The sequence below is a fragment of the Oxyura jamaicensis genome, chromosome 2 (genome assembly GCF_011077185.1).
Source record: "Oxyura jamaicensis isolate SHBP4307 breed ruddy duck chromosome 2, BPBGC_Ojam_1.0, whole genome shotgun sequence".
Classification (NCBI taxonomy): Eukaryota; Metazoa; Chordata; class Aves; order Anseriformes; family Anatidae; genus Oxyura; species Oxyura jamaicensis.
In genome coordinates this window covers 20,943,916-20,964,875 of record NC_048894.1, presented here as the reverse complement: position 1 = coordinate 20,964,875, position 20,960 = coordinate 20,943,916, and the positions used below count along the sequence as shown (strand labels likewise).

Here is a 20,960-nt window from a genome sequence, read left to right as displayed (position 1 = left end):
CCCCCCCCCCCCCCCACCCCCCCCCCCCCCCCCCCCCCCCCGCCGGCACAACAAAGTTTGACGGCTCTGCTCGGCCGCCCTGCTCCCCTAAAGGGCGCTTGGTTAAGGCGTCCGGCGGGATGCTCGGCGCCGCAGACCCAAGAAGCCTGCGGTTACCCGTTGAGTAGGTGCGTAGGGATGTGCTGCCGCTGGGATGTTCGCGGTGCACGTATAAATCACGGCTGGGATTCTGCAGGGACCTGTTGTGCCTCTACCTGATGCTCGCCTCGCGCTGCTGCCCCGGCCCCATCGGGTATGCAGGCTGGGAACAGCCTCTGTGGCTGGGGGAAGGATCCCTGCTGCTGGCCCAGCACCACTGCCGGGGGGCCGGAGGTGCTGAGCACGCTGCAGATTTCAGCTGCTTGATTAGCGTGCCGAAGGTGGTTGTACAGTCAGCTCGGAGATTTTAACGACTCGGGCCGAGCAGGCTGCCTTCAGGTGGAGAGGGGTATGGAGAGGAAGACGGAGGGGATATCAGTGCGCCTGGTAAAGGCTCTATTTTGAAAGGTGGTTCCTGTTTAATATACGAACGTTGCATAATATCTTCGAGTTTGCAATAGTTGGCTACAAAGACTTTCGGTGCTATTTTTAAACCCAGTAAAAGGGTGGTAAAATCCGATTGCGTACGTTTTAAATTACAAACATGCTTGTTCTCGTTCGGACTGAGTTTTTTCCCTTTTGGGGTGGCAGTTTTATTTGCTGCTGCCAAAGCTATCCCTGGTGCTTTATTTTCTTTGAAAAGGCAGTCCAGTATCATCACAGGAGTGCTTGATTGCCACAGGAAAATGCTGTCAGTCTCAAAAGACTCGCTGAGTGATCTTTAGGTACTGGGGACTGGTGACAGATGAACAAAATCTAGGCATTGAAACAGAGGCTAGATTAAGCTGAAAAAGTGTCTCTTTGGATGTGAATTTGACTGCAGTCTCCAAGCGCAGAACAGATATTGCAGTAGGGCCATATGCTTTGCCAGCTTCTCCAAAAGCGGTGGCAAGGGAACTAATTTCTGACCTACAAATAGCCCCATTTTTATATCTTTTCAGCCCTAAGCACAGATTGGTGACTGTCAAATCATATGGTGCCTTACTACTATGGATACATGTCAAATACTGATCATAAAATTGGTTTTCACCCCTCCTTTTAACTAGGTATAAAGAACCTCTGTTTAGAGAGGAAGGATAGTTTGTGAACACCTACAGTATTTGTGTTTCAGATAAAGTACTTGTATTTTATAGAATTGGTTTCTGAACACCTACAGCCAAAAAGATCTACTTTTTAAGAGAGTGGTAATTCAGCTTTTTGGCTCAGTGAGTAATTTTCAGGTTTTGGAACCAAAGTCTATCAGGCAAAACAAGAATCACATCTTCTCCATATATACATATTCCAGTCGTACATAAACCTTTGGTGTGGAAGGAATAAGATTATGGAAACAAAAGAGCTCTTTGTCTGAATAATAACGTTCAGTTAATTCCTTAGCATGCGCTGCACTGAGACAATTACTCTGATTTGGGGTTTTGCTCCATTAACGTGATTTCCATAAAATCAATATGGTAAGATCTCGCTGCTTTAGAAAATGCTCACAGTGAGAAGGAGAAGCTTAATGAGTGCATGTGAATCATTAAGTAGATTGCCTACAAGTCCTTCAGTTATGCCCACTGCTATCTTTTTCACTGAGGAACCTGAGTATCAATCCTAGAAACATTTCATGCCAAGTAAGTAATGCATCTGGAAGGAAAAAATACATGCAAGCTTATGGAGTGATATCACTCCTAAAAGTATTCACTTCGAAGTACTACTTCTGGTAATCATGATTTAGCAAAATATAATTAAAGAGCCTTTGTATACTTGTAACAAGCCTCAAAATTTCTTTTATTCAATAATTTTACTTCTGCAAAGCTGAGGATCTCTTTTAATCTGGCTGTGCATCATGGTTGATATCTAGGACTATATCATGCCTGTCCATAGATTTTGGCCAAACTTGTCACCGCTTGGCAGAGGCATGAATATAGTTAACACTCAGGAAGCAATTTCTCTTAAAAGATTCTTAAATATGTGAGCTATTCCTAGATAGTCTGAAAAAAAATAATCTATTTCTTATTTTTATAATGTATTTTTCTAATAACATCTGCAAAAAAAAATAAAATCCCTATAGGTGTTGATCCTGGCAATCACACCATACTTTTCCTGAGAATTTCTTTGCAATAGAATAACCTTGGGGGCAAAGTATTTATGTTTGTTTCTGTATTACCTAGAATAGTGTGGCTTTTAGGTCTATATTACTATAAATACATAGTTCCAGGTACTCTCTGTGATCTGAGTCCATACAGGGCTTGTGATATACCTTTAGATGCCTGTTTTTGTCCACGTCTGCACATGCTAACAGTTACGCTATTCACAATGTCCATGCATATGTCAGTACAAATTAGTAGTTTTAGATGTGACCCTTCTGTAATAAACTCAGCAATTGCTTTTCAAAAATCACAAAAGAAGCAAACAGTTGAAATGTATTAGTGTGATGATCTGTATCTGATTTTTAAAAAATCAACTTCATTGCCTTATTTAAATCTTTATTTCAAGTACCTCTCAAAGCTAGAAATCTGAATTACTAGAATATTCAGATTAGTCATTTTAATTAATGCAGATACTATGCTGATTTGTTTATAATATATTACAACATAGCATATTAATTCCTTTCATGGTAATTCTTGATCCCTCTTCTTCTCCTTTCCTCCCCCGCTATTTATTTTTTTTCTGACCCTACTTCAGAGTCCATCAATTCCCAGAAATCGTTGGATTCAATTTCTCTTTTCTCATCCTACAGCTTCCTGGGTTGTGTCATAGGAATGGTCAAAGCAAGTCAGATCAGGAAATAAGGTGGGATATTTCAAAGAAAATATAATGAAACCTTTTACCAGGCAACTAACTATAGGCTACCTTGCTGAGGGAGGAGGTAGCCTTCCCTGGATGAATTCCTCCCTATTCCCCATTATCATTTTCCTCCTGTTTTTTTTCTTGCTTTGTTATCTATCATCTGTCAATGCAGGTCATAACAACCTGACACATTTTAAATGAAAACTGTTCCCTTCTTGATTGTTTTCCTCAGCTCCTTCACTTGCATTTAGATTTCCCTTATGCTCTGATACTGTTCCGTGTTAAGAGTCTGAAGGCTTCCCTTCCCAGTCTAAAGGCTGCATCGTCCCAGGAGCACTTGCTTGTGGCATGTGGAAGCTGCCTTCTGCCCTGAGCCCAGCAGCAGCTGAAGCTTGCATTGCTGAAGGTGAACTGCAGGCATGGGGTTAGGGATGGGCTTGCTCATTTTTCATTCTGTATTAACCATGACTGGTGCTGACATGAATTTTAGAGCAGCGTGCATTCTGGTGGCTCCAGAACATCAGCTTAGTTATTTGGCCCTGGCTATGACTGTTGTCCTTCCTGGATCTCCAGCTGTCTTTTCAGTTACATAGCACCATCCCCTCCCTGCCTGTCTTGTGGTAATGAGAAATAAAGGGAATAACCAGAGATTTATTCTCTGGAGACTAATCACAGTGCCCTCTGCTGCTCTGTTTCAGCTAAGCTGATTTATCACAATTCACACCCTGTTTACCTGTTCTTCAAATAAACATTTTGCAACAGTGTATTTCCTAGTACTAACTTGTGAGACTATGTTGTAAGTGATAAACAAACAAATTTTATACCCCTTTTCTTACTTAAATAATAACAATAGCCATTTATTATGGAGGCATGGAAGGTTTTACTCTCTTCTGGCAGCATTCCTGCAAGCCAGATCCAATCTTGCTGGAGCCTAACAGAGTATATACAAATGAAGAAGAGATGAAGTCAAACTCCATTCATTGGACTTTCTCATGGTCCTAGGCAAGAGGTAGTGTTTTCTCTCCCAACGTGCTAACCTCCTTTCGGCATCGTAGTCCTTGCTGACAAAAATACATTTTATTAGTCTTTGACTAGAGAAAGCCCTTCAAGTTTCAGCTGTTACTTTTCTGATGATTCTTCTTTGCTCATAGGGGTTATTTTACATTGTCCCAAATTTCACCAATAATAGGTAGAGCTCTTGAGTGGTCGTCTCTTCCGGAGACATTTATTTGCCACTTGGGTATTGCACATTATTAGCATATGTGGGTTATAGTTATTGTTTTTTACATTTTTCTAGACTGTGAAATCCCTCTGAAACAATCCAGCAGCTTCACTCCTAACCTGTTTGAGTATGTTAGCCATTTTCTAGAGGCGATCTCTGTTTTTGTCTTGTTTTGTCTCTAGGTTTATAATTTCAAACTGTTATGGATAAAAAGTTCCTGTATGCTTCCAAGCTTGGCTTCTCTGGAGTCTCAGATACTTCTGCTTCTTTTTCTCAGTTCTTTTCTGTGCCAGGGCAGAAGAGTTTCAAAATAACACAAAGCAACTGAAATCAGCCTTCTTGCCCTCCGAGGGCTTGCCTTAGTCTCTGTCAGCAAGGCAGGGGGAAGCTGCCCTGTAGCTGGCTGTGCTTCCCTGCAAATCTCTTTCTGTCACAGTCAGATCTCTTCTGCTGTTTACTTGTGTAAGAGAAATACAGAAATCCCTGGAGAGCATGCGGGGAGGAGCAGGCACGTGGCCTATGACTATAGCATCCAAGCTTAAGAAGCTGCAGGAGGCACAGTGGGGCTTGTACATAATCTCCAATGCCTAGTGATGTTATCTGCTCCTGTTTTTACAAGTGGGGAGCAGAAATGTTCATCATTGGTGTAATGGGGGGACGGGCAGCATATTTTGACCAAGGTGGTTTCTTGGGTTATTGGGGAGGAGGAGAGCAGGCCAGGTCTGGTGGAGTGGAAAATATGGGTGACCTGGCCTGGGGCCAGGGCAAGAGCACTGGGAGATGGCTCAGAAGCATAGGGACTGGTGAGAATCAGGCTATTTCTAGTTTTCTAGTTGCAGTGTTGGCAAGCCAGCACCAGCCAGCAGAGAGGAGCATCTAAGATTCTAAGATTTCTCAGCAGAAATGTTTTTTTTTTTTTGTTTGTTTGTTTGTTTGTTTGTTTTTTGTTTGTTTGTTTTTGGAGAGGAAAGAATCATCTGTCAAATGTTTTGTTGGTGTTTCTTTTGTTTTATTTTGGTTTGTTTGTTTGATTGATGTAGGTATAAGATTTTAAAGGACTGTGGAATGGACTTGGCAGACTCAGCATTGTAGCTTGTGTGAACTCAATGACTGTATATGGAGATCCTCACCTTGATAGTATTTCTCAAGGGAACCCATTGTCTTCTCTGAACTGTGTTATAGCAAATGGTGTTTACTTGAAGAAACCCAGGTTTTGACACCTAAGCTTGGGATTCTTCTTTGCCATGGGAACATGAGTCTGTGCTCCTCCGGCAATTTCTTCACTGAAGGTATGTCACAGAGCTGCATACCTATTACAGGGCTGCACTAGTGTTGGGTACGTTGGGTGACCAGAAACCCCAGCCTTGAGACAGAGGCAAGCCAGGATATGTTTCTATGCCAATCATTTCTTTACTGTCTCCATTACTATTGCGGAATGGAGACGTGGAGTCCTGGGAAGCTTATCATTGATGTCTGTGTATGCCTTCCAATCCTCAGCTGTACTGTCTGAAGATTGACCACCCCTGCTTTATGAAACTAGTGAGATTTGAGGTGCAAAGATCAGAAATATTCATGCCTCTTCCTGTAGCTGACCCATTATACCTAATGACTTTATATATATATATATATATATATATATATAAACTGGGACATGGGCATTTTAAAATATCTTTCAAAGTTTTTGCATGGGGAGGAAAAATACTTACTGTACACTTTAATTTCTGACTTTTCTATAAAATCTTTATTCTTTCAGGGGGTCACTCATTTCCCTTACCTCTAGGTATTCTATTGATCCTTGTAATTGATCATTTGTTCATCTGAGATCATGTAAGCTTCATTCCAGCTCTGGATTTTATTTTTGATTTCCTAGTTTTGTTCTCTCCAGTTCCTTCCTTGCATCATTTGCTGTTTCAAGACCCGAATCGAATTTGATTTTGATGCATAAATCTTCCACACCTTATTTTATTCTTTGAATAGGACCAGCAGGCTAGTTTTTTAACAGTTCATCTTTGCCACTAACCATGGTATCAGTCTCAATGACTGATGCTATTCTACCCATTGTAGTTAGTAAAGGTTCAGGCTTACCCTGTGTATACTTCTCTTTGTATAAAATACCATTGAAGTGGTTGCTTGGGAAGGGCGTTTTTTAAGACTTTCACTGAAGATCAGTTCCTTAGATGTAGATAGTTGGTCATTTGAAATGTTCTATTACCTCTTCCAGATGACAGTATTTTACTGTAGTGATAAACCATGCCTCCTGCTTGTCATGTGTGTCAGAGGATTAAATGTTACAGATGGATGCTTTTCATGTGTTGAGGCAGAACCTCATTAAAATTAAAGGGTTTCACTGAGCAACACTAATCTCATCTGTTTGCAATAACTTGAGGTAGTTGTATATGAAACTGTTAATTATCAGGAAACTGCTGTTCTTGCCTCTAATACTTCATATGATTCCTATATTTTGTTTGATTACATGGGACGAATAAAAGTTGCACAATGTACTTTCACGTCAGAGTTGGAAAGCAGTCTTTGCTTCGTTAAGGCTCTGTTGATGAAATGTTTTTTGCAAGATGACTGTGGTATGATTATTTTTTTTTGTCTTTAAGGCTTCACATATTCTGCTAGATACTTTAAGAAGCTGTAGAACATAAATGCATGTGTTGTGTTTCTTGTCTCTGGCAACTCCACCAGTTTTAAAAAAACTTCACACATCTGACTGATAAACCATGCTACAGTTTTGATCTTGTAAACACTTACATGTATACATAAGTTCATTTGTGTAAGAAGTTATGCTGAAATCCAGTGGGAATGTTTTCATCAGCAAACTTTCTATGTAAACAGTCTTGTTTATAGGGCTGAAATCTTTTGTATTAAAATTAGCTGACTCAAGTTATGGGATGGCATAGGCAGCTGGTTGTGCAGGGTTTATGGCTGTTCTGGTAGGCAGGACTACTGTGTAGTTTAAGGACGGCTGCCCCAGGTTGCTGCTTTTGCTGGCCAATGTCTGCATGTCGTGATTCAGCCCTTTATTTTTAGCTACCTAATTACAGCCAACTGCTGCACAGAACATAGATAAGGCAACTTATTGTAATATAAAAATCACAGTAACATATTGGATTCATTGTGGGAATTTTTTTTTTTTCTTTTTTTTTCCAGAATTGCAAGTAACTGGAAGATTTTTTTTATTATTAATATTATTATTATTATGGTACAAAGGTCTTGTTCTTGCAATAAGCACTTATGGCTAAAAAAAATAAAAAATAAAAACATTAAAAAAAAAAACAAAACAATGAATATGACACAAGGATTCATGATTTTCCATATGACAGAGACGTTTAATACTTTTTTTAAACCTGTTTGTTTGTGAAAGACTCATCATACGTTTAGAACAAAGTTTCAGACATTTATGACTTTGGAAATAAACTTGGAAGGCCTAGAAGACAAATATAATCCCAGACTGGTAACCTTTAAAATAACAAAAACAGCCGTCAAGTCACATATGCTGAAATTGACCCCCTTTCCTCTAATTCAGAATCAGTCCATGCAAAAAAGCAGCTGTTAAGACTGACTGTCCCTACACCCTGTAGACGTGGCCTGCCATCATGTCAAACATTTCTTCTGTGTAAAGTTAGCATTCAGTTTGTGTCCTTGAATAGTTTTCACTTAAATAAGGCTAGAACAAAAATGTGCAGGCTGCTGTGCACACAAAATAAATAAACAAGTAAATAGATAAATAAATAAATAAAAACAGCAACTGAAAAATCAAGGTAAGTGTGAGTTTGAGGTGTATTTGCACTGTGATGTTGCCTGAAATAAATGCTCTCGTTGCTATGCAGGTAGAGAAGTAGTTTGTCTGTGTAATGCATTTTTATTCTGGTCTTGTTTATTTTACCCTCATAACTCTAGATACAGTCCCTGTTTTGCCATTGGAGTAATATTTTGCATTATAAAACTTGTAATATGATTCTATAAGTATATTTTGAAGAAACTAGGTACAAATACAGGAATGTGACTGTAGAAGGTAATATATGTACATTTTTTTAGTATCTCCTTGGGGATTACACAATATTACAGTGTACATTATGAAATTGCCTAGATACTGTGATCTTTGTGTAGTTTCTTTATATTTCTGAACTGATATGTGGATGTTTTGAATTCTTTATTTTTTCTTAAAACATTTTAATATCCTTCCACCAAAAATGGAGAAAAGATGGTCAGAATGTTGACAAGTAACTGTGCCATCATAATTACTTCATTAGTAGCAATTTTTAATAACTGGTAAATTTTGATTAAAATCAGTTGTTTTATTTAAAAACCATCAATGTCAAAGATATTTTTTTATATTTTATGTACCTCAGTATTCTATTGTATTGTGTGGAAAAAGACAGTACTCTAAGAACTGTCTATTCTAACAGTAATTGGAAAATAATTTGAATAATGCTCTGTTAACAGTGCTTCCAATCTACTTTTTATTCTTACAGATTTATGAAGTCCTTTGTATTACCAAAATGTTCTGTTGTCAAAGATCCCTTTTAGAAATGCAACCATGTGAAATCATTCCTCAATTTTCATTTTACATTTTGTGACTTACTTGACTCATCAGAAAGTCATATTTTCATCCCCATAATGAGCAGCATGCTGATTTTTGTATAGTTCTGCCTTAAATAATGTGTATAGTATGAAATCACATGCAGTTCAGTTTTCACAGAATACCAGAGTGGATGAGACTGGAAGGGATTGCTCGAGGTCATCTGGGCCAGCCCACTGCTCAAGCAGGGACACCAAGGCTGCCCAGGACCTCGTCCAGATGGTTTCTGAAGATCTCCAAGGACAGAGATTCCACAACCTCTCTTTTTTTTTTTTAAATCTTACTAATTTGGCAAAGTAGCTTGGCCATAAATCCATATTTTGGGGAAAATTATTTCAGTAGCATAACAGATATTAAGTTATTTTATTGACAGTCAGTGCCAGACTGACAGATCTATTGTTACTTGAGTCATTCTTTTTAAAATATTGGTATAATACCAGAGTTCAGCCAGTGCTCTGGAGCCCCCCAGAGTCAACATTAACAGTTCAGATACAGCCTGAGATTGTTCTGTTACATCACATGGAGACAAGTTATCTGCATTTATTGATTTGAAAAATGATCTTAAGTTAGTAGTGGCTATTTGTCATCCTCCACAGTTACTTTTAGACTCCAAACTATTCTGTCGTATTTATCGTGTGTTAGCTATGAGTTAAAGCTCAGATTTTGAGGTCATGATCTTAAAAATCTGCCAGTATGACATTTTAAGTGTGCCTCCAAGCCTGCGCAGGAACCCATCCTTGCCTGTTATGAAAACTGATGGGACTCATGCCCAAAACTCAGCATGGTGCTCTGAAGATTGCCCAAACTCAGTGAGGAACATGCTTGATGCACCCAAGCACAGTTTTATCCCGGGGTTTGCTGTCTCAGGGCCATCTTGCCAGGAGTGTTGTGTTGTAATACATTCATAGGCACGTTCGCCAATAAGCTGATCATAGTTTTCTTATGGTGTCTAAATGCAGGACCAACACCAGCAGCTTAGGGCCAAAGACAGCAACAGGATGCAGATTCATGGACTTGGAATTCTAGGAAATAACAATGGATAAATAATATAACTAATTAGTATATTGTTGTGGATGTATCAGCACACTAGCACATTCTTATCAAGAGGTTTTGTTGTTATGTTTTAAGGAGAACAATGAGATTTCTGTAAAGGAATTTTTATTCTTGGGAGAAGGACTGTGAGATATTCTGGGGGAAGATATGAAACAATTCACTGAAAATTTATTGTGTAGGTGATGGAGCTGGTAGTTATTTTTGTTTTTGTTTTTGTTTTCTCCCTGACTTATTGTAGAACTTGAAAGTTCAGTGCTGAATGCAAGATGAGAGCTAAGATTGGGAATAAGCCGAGGCAGACCTTGAAAGTGAAGACAAAGACCCTATTTATTGCAGGGAACTGTGGGAGGTATTTAAAGGCAGGAGACGTGATCTAGAGAGATGGATTAGTAAAATGACCTTTACAGTAGAGTGATGAGTGAGACAAAATTGCATTTATCAATCTTGAGGAAAATAATATTTGAAATAGTCAAGACATGGTTTTGTTGCAAGTTTAGATGAACTTAAGAAACATGACTAGATACAAAGGGGTGTATCTCAATGTAGTTGTGCAGAATCAATCTTTGGAATTTTGCTTTACCAGGAGGGGATGCTCTGGGAAGGGTTCAAGATGGTGTCATAACATGGTTTGCAGTCATCCCAAAAATAAGTGCTTGCAAATAGCATGGTTTTAAATTCTCTCTCTCTTTTTTTTTTTTTTTTTTTTTTTTTTTTAACGTTTTACAGTATTTATTGATGGTTTGTGTTCATCTCACAGAACAAGTAACTTGGGAGGGGGTGTTGGCCATTTGCTGTGTTTCCAAGACATAGTTTAATAATTTTTACTTCAGCCAACAATTGCTTTCTCCCTTTGTATTTTTGATTTCTTATTAGATAAAATTCATGTCTTTTGATGTCTTTTTAGTTATATATTTATTCGTTTTCTAGCTAGATATTTCGTACTTCTTTATTTATTTATTATGCTACTTTTCCTTACTTCAACTGTGTTTAATAGTTGTTTGAATCAACAAGTTGTTGGTCACTTCTTACTGTTTACTGTTCCCTCCTCTGACTTGGCTCGTAGCTGTGATGTACTGGAGACTGGTCCAGTATCACCTTTCCTAGTTTGTGTATTTAAGCTAGCTGCAAAATAAACTGTGTTTTTTAATCGTTATGACTTGTGTGAATAATACGACAAATATACAGGTCTATAAATGGTCCTTCAAATGTGAATGTGAAAAATAAACATTCATGGCTCAATTGGCCAAATCTAGTTGTGTTAGTGAGTACTTATGCACATAGTCCATCAGTTACTCAATGTGTGCTTATTAATTGGCACAAAACTGATCATTTGAATCCCTGCTAGCCTAGCAGACGTCAATAATGCTTGTACTGAGAGCTGTCTATGTAACATAAACTAACTAGTATCTCTATTTTTTTCTTTCCTTTTAACAGTCTTACAGTAAAGGGGCAAGAAGAAAAAACCGATTTAAAGGCTCAGATGGGAGTACATCTTCTGACACTACCTCTAACAGTTTTGTACGCCAGGTATGTGTTTTTCAGCTTAGACTGGAAGACTTGCTAATGTTAATGTTCAAATAATTTTCTTTTACAAATTGTCAAATCAAAAAGTGATACTGTAGCCTGAGAAATAGCAAAGGTCTCTGCCAAGACAAGGAAAAATATTTGGTTGCTATTGTTTTGATCTTGGAAGAAAAATATTTTTTTATTTCTTATTCATTTCCATGTATAGTAGTTTTCTATTATTTTTGTTTCTGTAATGCTGTCAGGTGATTAAAGCTGGAGAAGGAGGAGGTGGAGTCTGACGGAAGCGCCTAAAGTTGCAACATTTGGGAGAAAGCATCAAAACCCTACCAGTCCTAGGGATTTCCTGCTTAAAATAGTGCTGTGCAAGGCAGTGTTAACTTCAGTGTTTTCCACCCACATCGCAGTGTTATTTTAAGACATGGGTTGGAGGGGAAATCCCTAGCAGCATTGTGCCCATCGTAAGGATGCTGAAAGGCCTGTGGAGGATGGAGAGGTGCTATAGGCTCCCATAGCCTGTGCCTACTCATGTGTGTTTGGGGTGCCCCTTCACACAGAGGCTCATGGACCCACCCAGACCTGTGTGGGTGGTTGGAGAACAGATCAAGCAGGTCAACAGAGGTGATAAAAAATGCAGTGAAGGGCATCCAGAGCCTGGTGTGGTCTTTGGCTGCTGACCAGTGCTACTGAGGCTGTGCTTGCATGGAAGGAGATTGAATTTCTGCATGCTTAAGTTGGAGAAAAACCTGGAGAGCATGAAAAGTACTCTGACCGTGCCTGTCCAAAGAGAAATACAGGTTTTCATGCCCTGCTGATTTAAGCTGTGGTTTTACAAGTGTAGACGTTATCATCATTTTTGGAGGGTTTCTGGAATTCAGGAGGTTTATTGCAGAGTTTTTGGTTTTACCATAAGGAGACATCAGACTTACCTCTCCCTGGCTTGCCTTCCTGTGTTTCTCCAGTTCAAAACATTCAGTGACTCCACTGCTGTTACACTGGTTGTTTCAGTATGCATCTTCTGTTTACAAAATATTTCTGCTTTTTCCTGCAGCAGTCATGCTGGCAGATTTTGTGATAGGCTGTGGATTTGATAAAGGCAGGTCCATATTAAATTTCAGTGTCTGTTGGACATAGGTTTGAAATGTTACTTGATCATGAGAATTCGTCAGCGGCAATAAAAAATCTGAAGGCAGGAACCCTGGTTCAATAAATTATTAATATATGGCATTTTGTTCTGTTTAAAAATACTCTGGAAAAAAAAAAAAAAAAAAAAAAAAAAAAGCAGTCAAAGTAGCATTTAGGAGTGGCAGCAGATCTCCCTGTCCCAAGCATTCTTTGTAAGGAAATCAGTGTTGCTGTTTTCCTTAGCCTCCTCATGAATGTTGAGCTCAGCTTGGAACATTTTTAGCAGACTACGGGTGTTTATTTTACACCAGCTGCACACAGTTCTTTGCCATTCTCGTTTACTTAAATGAGTTCTGAAATTGGTCTTAAATATCCCTTCTTGCTGTCATTCATGGGAGCAGGGCAAGGAGGATGGATGATCAAACTCCATATAGATGTTGAGGTGGATTCCTGTAGTCAGTGGCGATCAGACTGACTATAGAGTGTGGGGCATGATTAATCAAATCTTTGAAAACAAACTTACAAATCGGGGTAGGTGAGCTACAGTCTAAAAGTGTCTGTATCTTTTCCACTGCTACGAGGGGAATGTAGACTGTGACTATGTCAAGTGCAGATTTTTAGAGAGGAGATTTATATATTCCCTGAGGTAAATCTAAGTTTAGTAGTTACACAAGTGATATAATATTGAAGGGTCAGGGAAAAATCAAATTTAATATATTACTGAAGCAAAGCTCAGTATTGAGATGGTATTGTGACTGAAGATAGTGAAGGGATGTTAACAGATAAATATATGTTATTTTGCATTGTCCAAAAATAATATATATATATATATGTACAGGTAGAGATTAAGTTGAAGCAGATGTATAGCAGAAGTGCATCTTCACAGTTGCTGGTACAGAGTTTATTTCAGAGCTTAGATTGCATCTTCAAGGGACTTACCTGCTCTGATCCTCCCCCTGGGACAGCTTGCTTTTTTCCCATATTAATGAAGATGTGCCGCCAGCCACCGGGTGCAGTCACTTTCTGCTGTCTCAGCTGCTCTGCCCTTCCCTCAGTGCTTGCCTGATCTGTGTGTCTGTCTTCCTTGGAGGATATTTTACATGCTATAAATGAATGTAATTGTGAGAAAAAGCGAGTGCAAGAAATTGCTATTTCTACTGAGATGGTTAAATGTTGCAGAAAAGCAGCAGAAAAATAAACCCCAAGCCAACAGAATCAATGATGAATCCATTTATTTCAAATTATTTTATTTTAATTTTACCTTAAAACTGGAAAGTCATTTTTTTATGGAGAGGTGTTTTTTTTTTTTTTTTTTTTTTTTTTTCGTTGCTGTGATCTATACATGGTTACACACAACCTGTTTGTTTCAGCAGTGCTCATGATGCCTATCACTGCCTTTTTTTCCTCCACTTTTTTCCTTCCCCCTCACTTCCTGTCTCCTTTCACATTTACTTTGAACTTGTTCTGCAACTTTTATATGCAACCTTACAAATATTCCCTTCTGCAGTCAAGAAGGAATCCTGATTGTCCTGAACATTTATTGCTAAGGGCTGTCTACATTACTCATAAAGAAGGAGGAATGTTTGGAAGAATGTCTTCTTTAGCTGATCTGGCCTTAAACTGGGAGAGCTGGGAAAGTCATGCAGGTTCTTGTTGCAGGAATTGATGGGAAATGGTGCTGGAAGAGAGAAGAGAAGTATGTCTAGTCCTGAAAGAATGTTCTGTATGTGTAAGGCAGTAGAGATGCTGGGCAAGAACAAGTTGTGTATAGGATTCAGTCATCTGAATCCAGGAAGGCAATGGCCATTTAAGTTAAAGCTGCTGCAAGGGAAGTTAATGTCTATTACTTACATTGACAAAGCTTTATTGTGTTTGCATTTTACTATTTCCTTAAGGACATGCGCACCTCTGGCTCCAGTATGTGCACCTGGCAACTTTCCTGCAATGCATACCAAATACTATGTAGTAAAAACTATGCCAACTTAGTTTTATTTGAATGACAAAGAACAAAGTGACATTTTATTCAAATTGCTTAAAAATTCCTGCTGTTGTATAAGGAGTATAAAATGCACCCTGCACAACCCTATGCACAATGATCTTTTCCATTTAAATTTGTTTTTCAAAGTACTGAAATAGAGGAGAGCTTTATATAAAAGAATCATTAAACTGAAGCAAGAGCACATTTAAAAATGGTTCTGTTCCATCCAATTGAATCTCATCTGTGAATTTTATCTGTTATAGATTTTTATTTATATTTTTCTCTTGTGTTACTGAAAACCTATAAAGTTTTAGGATAATGCTTTGGATTATATCCCAATCTGTTAATATTAGCAGAATTATTTGTCTATTTTGGCTCCAGAATGTTATTTATGAAGTTGGAGCTTAAGAAAATAACAACAGCTTGGCATTCCTTCCACTTGTGAGCATCTCCTGCTTGACTTTTCAGTAGCAGGAGAGGGATAGGGAGGGAAATTTTTTTTTTTTCCTTGTGTCGTGTTGTGAACTCGTATTGGCAATTACGCAGTGTATTTGGAAAGGAGAAGCCTCGCTGCACACCATGTTTTAATCAGCTCCTAACTAACTTTAATCAGTTGTCTTTCGGGAGATAAAGAACATTGTGTTATATAGTTTTCATCATCTTTTCTGAGCTCTGGAGTGATAAGCAGCTTGTTCTTGGGGTTAGCTATGAAAGACTGAATTGAATCTGATCTGTACTTGCTGCCATTTTGACTGATGCATGGTAATGATTTTGTTCCCAAGGGTTTTTCAAAATACGGATCAGACAAAATATTTTGCAGACAACACCGTGGTACTTCCCAGCAACATTATTTTAAGCAAATTGCATGTTCTGATAGCATTACATATTTAGTGGTTGTACTTCAGGACCTGTATTTGTCAAGGTTTTATTTTAAATCCTAATGATTAATCACAGAGGCAGTCTGAGTTGTTGGGATTTCTATGTATTGCAAAGGCAGATTAGGCTGTGAAATAGACTGTGGACTATGGACTTGCTTACTGAAATATTTAAGGTTTTACAAATCTTTTTTTTTTTTTTTTTCCTTTAAGTATTGGCTTGATGCCTGTTACACTGTGTTCACTCAAAAACACAGCTATAAATAATTATGTAGGGAATTCATTATTCTGCTACTTTCCTCTAAGGACATTTGCCTAGCTGTGTAATTACCTATTGAATTTTATGAATGGTAAAACTAAGATTTGCACTGAAAAACTATTTGAAAATATTGACTTAGTTTTGCTCATAAACAAGCCTCTTAGTCTTGAGTTCACCAGAGACTCGAGCTGTGTCAGAAATTTCTTCCCATTCTTTTAATTGATTTTCTTCCAGATAGCTTAGCTTAGCTTTGATTTTCCTTTTTGTGAGTGGAAGAACTGTTTTATTAAGATCATACATGCAGCCTGCCAGTCTGTGCATCTACAGACTGAGCCACAAAGAGGTAGTGCAGCCTGGGGACAGGCGTTAGCTTTGGTCTTAGTGCCTAGGACTAGCAATCTTCTGCTGAAAAACTGCATGTGCTTTCTCTGCTGTCACTATTCTTGCTTCATGAAGACTGTGTGTGAACAAGATTGTGGCTAGCCAGAATATCTAAATTTAAAAAGGCTCATTTGCAATTAAATATATTCTTACAGTCTTTGTGTGCCTTTAATTATGAGATGTGTTTCGCTTGTAGAGAAAAAAGGAGCTTTTCAGGCTTGCCTTTAGCTTTTGTACATAAAACGATGTGTGTCAGAAATTTCTAGAGGTATTGTGCAAACACTGATTGTAATACACGAAAACATATACCTACTGCTCTGCTTAATTTTATCATCTTTTATTTCTGAAGCTTCTGTCTGGGAATATTTTGTTAAGTTCATCGTGTTTCTGGTCTGATTTATACTGATTTCACTGAAGGCAATGCCAGTGATGCCTGTGGCCTGCACTTGCTATTGTGGCTGCATTGAAGCTGTACATGACACACACTACAGCGTCTGCTCATCTGAAACAGATTAAAACCTTTGTTCTGTGGGTTTTAAATTTGATGGAATTGCTGGATCTTATGTTTTTCACTGTGAAATACAGGGTTTTGAAGGGAATGTATTGAACTTGGACAAAGCCACCTTAAGTCATGGTTTGCATGTAGAGTGTGATTTTGGTACAGCTTTGTTCTTTTCGCAGTAGTGGGAGCTGGCAAGCTTTGCTGTTAATGCCAGCATGCAACCATAAATAATGGTCAGGCAGTGTTGTTTCAGGGTGATACGCTTTTTGAGTCAAGCAATATTAATCTGTCTTTAGTCAAATCCAGTGAATCTCTATTTGTTATGATATAAAATTAGATAATGTCTCTAAGAGTAGTGCTTGTATTGGAAAGAGACTATATTTTATGTATTTCTTGTCATATGAAGTATACAAAGTTGATAAAAGAAGAGTGAGTGAAGCATTTAGAGCAATGTAGAGATTCATAAGAATATGTCAATTCAGCTGTTGATTTAGGGTTTCATTCATGGCAGATAAATCACTTCCTCTGTCATGTGGTAAAAGCTAGCTATATGGGGCATAGTAGGAGGAAAGATTTGAGGAAAGGAACGGATTGGGAGTATGGGTCTGGAGGAAGGAGTTGGGGAGGGAGGAGGAAGGCACTTTCCTTTTGGTGGCAGTTGTGAAACTGCACTCTGTGTAGTACTCTGTGTACATGGGAAAACTGCAGTAGGCTCATTGGGCTATACATTTCCTCATCTGCAGTAAGGGTTTGAAAAGTCTCCTTTTTTGGCCAGGAGAGAATAGAACAGATGCCCCTATAAAGCACGGGATTTTGGCATGCGTGACTGGAGGGGAGATGGCTGAGAAAAAACCCAGCGGAAAGGAAGTTCATCTGCGGCCTTCAATTCTTTCATGGGCCCTTTTTGCCTCAAATGGTTACTAAGAATAGAAATCAAACTGCTGCCATGTGTTTAAAAAAAATAACAACACACACACACATAAAAACACACCCTCTAACCAAAACAAACAGGCAAGACATCATAAAAAGTCTTCTTATACATCCGTTTACTCTTTCCATACTTCTTATAGCAGGGTATGAGAAAATTACAGGGGAGAACAACTAAATATAACACTTTATTAAAAACTGAAGGCTAGGAGTCTTTCTTATAGCCTTGAACTGACATACGTTTGATGTTACTTCGCAAACAGCTGAAGTCAACACATCCTTTTCCAAGCAGCAGTGAGAACGATGAAATTTTGAAGATGGGGCTTATACTTGGTGGCTGCTGAGATGATTGCCAGAGCTGCTTTTGAGATTTTTGAGGTGATGAGTGAGTGTTCAGAGGTGTCTGAGAGGATGTATATGGCCCTCTGTGAGAGGACATGGGGAGATATAAGTTGAGGTGAGAGATGACATCTGTGTGGGTGGCAGCTATTGGACCTGCTCTCATGTCTGTCTTCAGTGCTCCAAATGCTGCCATCTTATGCGTGCCTCCTGGCTCTGTGCTTCTCCTCCGTGTATGCCAGGGTGAGAAGTAATTTTTTTTTTTTTTTTTTTTCTGGCTACTCAGGGTATACCATAGCTGGCACCCAAGTTTGGTAGCATCACATGCATCCCTTTGTAGCGAGACATTTGAAGGACATGACAGGACTTGTGTGTCCCAGAGATTTCTGCAGGTGACAGGGCTGCCTCTGTGCCATGGGCATGGCTGCTCATGCAGATGTGAGGTGTTTTAAGCAGTTAGGCAAAATGGTAGACATTTGCATCATCTTTGCAACGTTGCTGAATGTACAGTTGGAGACTTCCATCATAATGAACTGTATACAGAAAGGCTTGAGCATAATGGTGTGTTCTTAAGGCTTTTTTTTTTTTTTTTTGGCCAAATGTCTTCATGAATGGTGATTAGTCTCTGGCTGTCTCTCTTTCACAGTTAAATTGAGTGTATTTTTGCATGACCTAAATGTACCAAAGCCTTACAGCTGCTCTGAGAACCTCCTTGCTTCTGCTTGTCAATCCTGTAGATGCAGGAGCTATGAGAAAAAAACTACACAGTTGTAAAGAGTTAAGAACAAAATAAGGAATAGGATTGAACAAGAATCGAGTGTTTTGTTTATTTTGTCCCCTGCTTCTCCCAGGAAATTCACTGTGGTTTCTGGTTCTCATGTGCAGCATTGTCTTACTTGAAATAATAATTTTAACATTGTGGTTAGATGTAAGTTTCTATTATATGCTATCATAGCTGTCTTCTAGTTACAATAAGCACAGACTTACAAAATATCTGCAATAGGATGAGATTTCCACTGCATATGTTTAATTATATTTAATGCAAAACCTGTCAAAAATACGTTACATTGACATTTTTTCTTACAGGCCTATTTAGTTGGAGTAGATTTGTTCTGGGGTTGTTTTTCTGATTTATTTATTTATTTTAATGGAACAGTCCCCAATATATATATAAAAAATTAACACCGTCTTCAAATGTTTTTTTTTGTTTGTTTGTTTGTTTGAGAAATAAGGTACTATAAGCCACTTTTAAAATTCAAGCTTATACTTATATGTAAATGTGCAGTAAATGTAGCTGCTGACTTCATTCTTTTCACAGAGAAGTAAATTTGAAATTATTTTTGTTATTTTAAATATTACATTGATTTTCAGGACTTGTGTTTGTGCTGTATGGTTTTGATTGGGAACAAATATTTAACACAAGGAAACAGTTTGTCCTTCTGTAAAGCAAATGTCAGCTTAGACTCCAAAATACAAGCAGTTTCAAGGAAAAATGAACCCTGGTTGGCTGTTGTGCAGCAAGCTGCTTCATATTCACTTCAGCAAGGAGCAGAACCCTTTCTAGTTACTGTCAGGGGTCAGGGAGTGAAGAAATGCACTTTGCAATTAGCCAGAGGGATCTACAGAGTCTTTTGCCTTTCACAATTCCAGTGCATTCCTGCTCAAACTCGGGAGTGCTTGGTTTCATACGTCACTAAGGAGGTACATTACAAGGTATACAAGTGCCATTTCTGTCCAATTACTCATGAAGTTGCCAGTTTTATGGGCAGTAGCAGTAGAGAGAGCTATCTTCTGGCCTATTTATTCAGACAGTACTTCCAACACTGATTATATGTTTCTTTAGATTTGAATGTTGCTTTCTTTGTCTGATCACACTCAGCCTTTTCTTTGCTGGAATAGTAGTTGCACAGAAAAGCTTTGTGTTCCACTGCTGCTAAAATTAACTGTAAATCTTCAAATTAATTTACAGTAAAAGGTTTCCTGGGCATTGAATTGAGGAATGACATCCACGTGTGCACAATTAGTGCATGTCCTTTCACTGCTAGGCATGTAATATTTTAGTTCCCAAATACGATTGGCTTGAAAACTAGTAAGACATGAAGCTATCCTATGTATATGAAGAACTGGAAAGCTGCCATTCCTTAACATTCAGTCTTATAGAATATCTGAGTTGTTTGATCTCTGTTCAGATGCACAGTGTTAATTCTAAGCTTCACATACACTGGTAGCCTCCTAAGTAATAACTGATTGTCATCAAATGGTTTACTCATAGAATAACCGAGCCTTGCGTAGGAAAGTGAATTGGTTCTTGCAGATGAGCAGGGAGCTGAAAGAAGGGGTGACGTGTGAAGTGAAGGGAGAAATATATCTATATCTGCCTTTTATATCTTTCTTCTTATTGTCTCCAGTGGTATTTCTGAATTTTCAGTTATTTTGCAGATTGAACCAGAAAATATTTGTGAAATTTGGAAAGGCTCTTACAGCATGAAAACTAGACTTCTGGTTCTACGAATAAGGAGACTGCTGTCTTTTGTGACAGAAATTCAGCTGTAAGTCACTGTTGATCAGTTGGCTGTCAAAGGCCTGTATATCACATGCTGCTTTTGGAGGCATTGAGCTGAATGCAGACACCGTTGTTCCTCTAGAAAGTGAAGTGTGGCTAGTTGACATTATTTTTTCCTACAAACTGATAAAATTACAGTACAGATCAGTAATGTCCCCTTATGACATTTCTAAAATCATGTTATTGTATGCATACCTCTCTGAAAAACAATTTTTTTTTCTTCCCTTTTTTTTTTTTTTTTTTACATTAGGAAGAAATTCTTTTGAAAACAGTAGTGTGTCAATAAAAAGTTTGGTTATAATAAGAAAAGATCAAAGCTTATTTCAGCCTTGTTCTGGAAACAGTTTCAGAGGAAACTGCCAGAGTTAGTAGCAGAACATAATCAGAAATTGGTTGGTTTTACACATGTCTCCCCAACATTAATTACAATTTATCCATCATATGCCATTTATATTGAACTGGAAAAACATTCTCCTAAGTGGCTTGTGTTGTTACAATAACAGGCCAAAGTGAAATGATATATAAATGAAATATAAATGATATATACATGAAATAAAAATTCACAGAATCACAGAGTCAACAAGGTTGGAAGAGACCTCCAAGATCACCTAGTCCAACCCATGACCTAACATTAATGAGTCCTCCACTAAACCATATCACTAGGCTGTACATCTAAACGTCTTTTAAAGACCTCCAGGGATGGTGACTCAACCACTT

General features: G+C 38.3%; 1 protein-coding gene across 5 annotated transcripts in view; it reads left to right on the top strand.

The window, feature by feature from the left end:
• CACNB2 (calcium voltage-gated channel auxiliary subunit beta 2) overlaps nucleotides 1-20,960 on the top strand; it is a 246,915-nt gene that overhangs the window by 592 nt on the left and 225,363 nt on the right. For all 5 annotated transcript variants that reach the window (XR_004748786.1, XM_035319475.1, XM_035319473.1 and 2 more), the window contains exon 2: nucleotides 11,205-11,297. Coding sequence is in view for 4 of the 5 variants with exons in the window: in XM_035319475.1 (XP_035175366.1) it covers nucleotides 11,205-11,297 (93 nt within the window). In the remaining variant the exon portion in view is untranslated. The remainder of the gene's footprint in view (nucleotides 1-11,204; nucleotides 11,298-20,960) is intronic.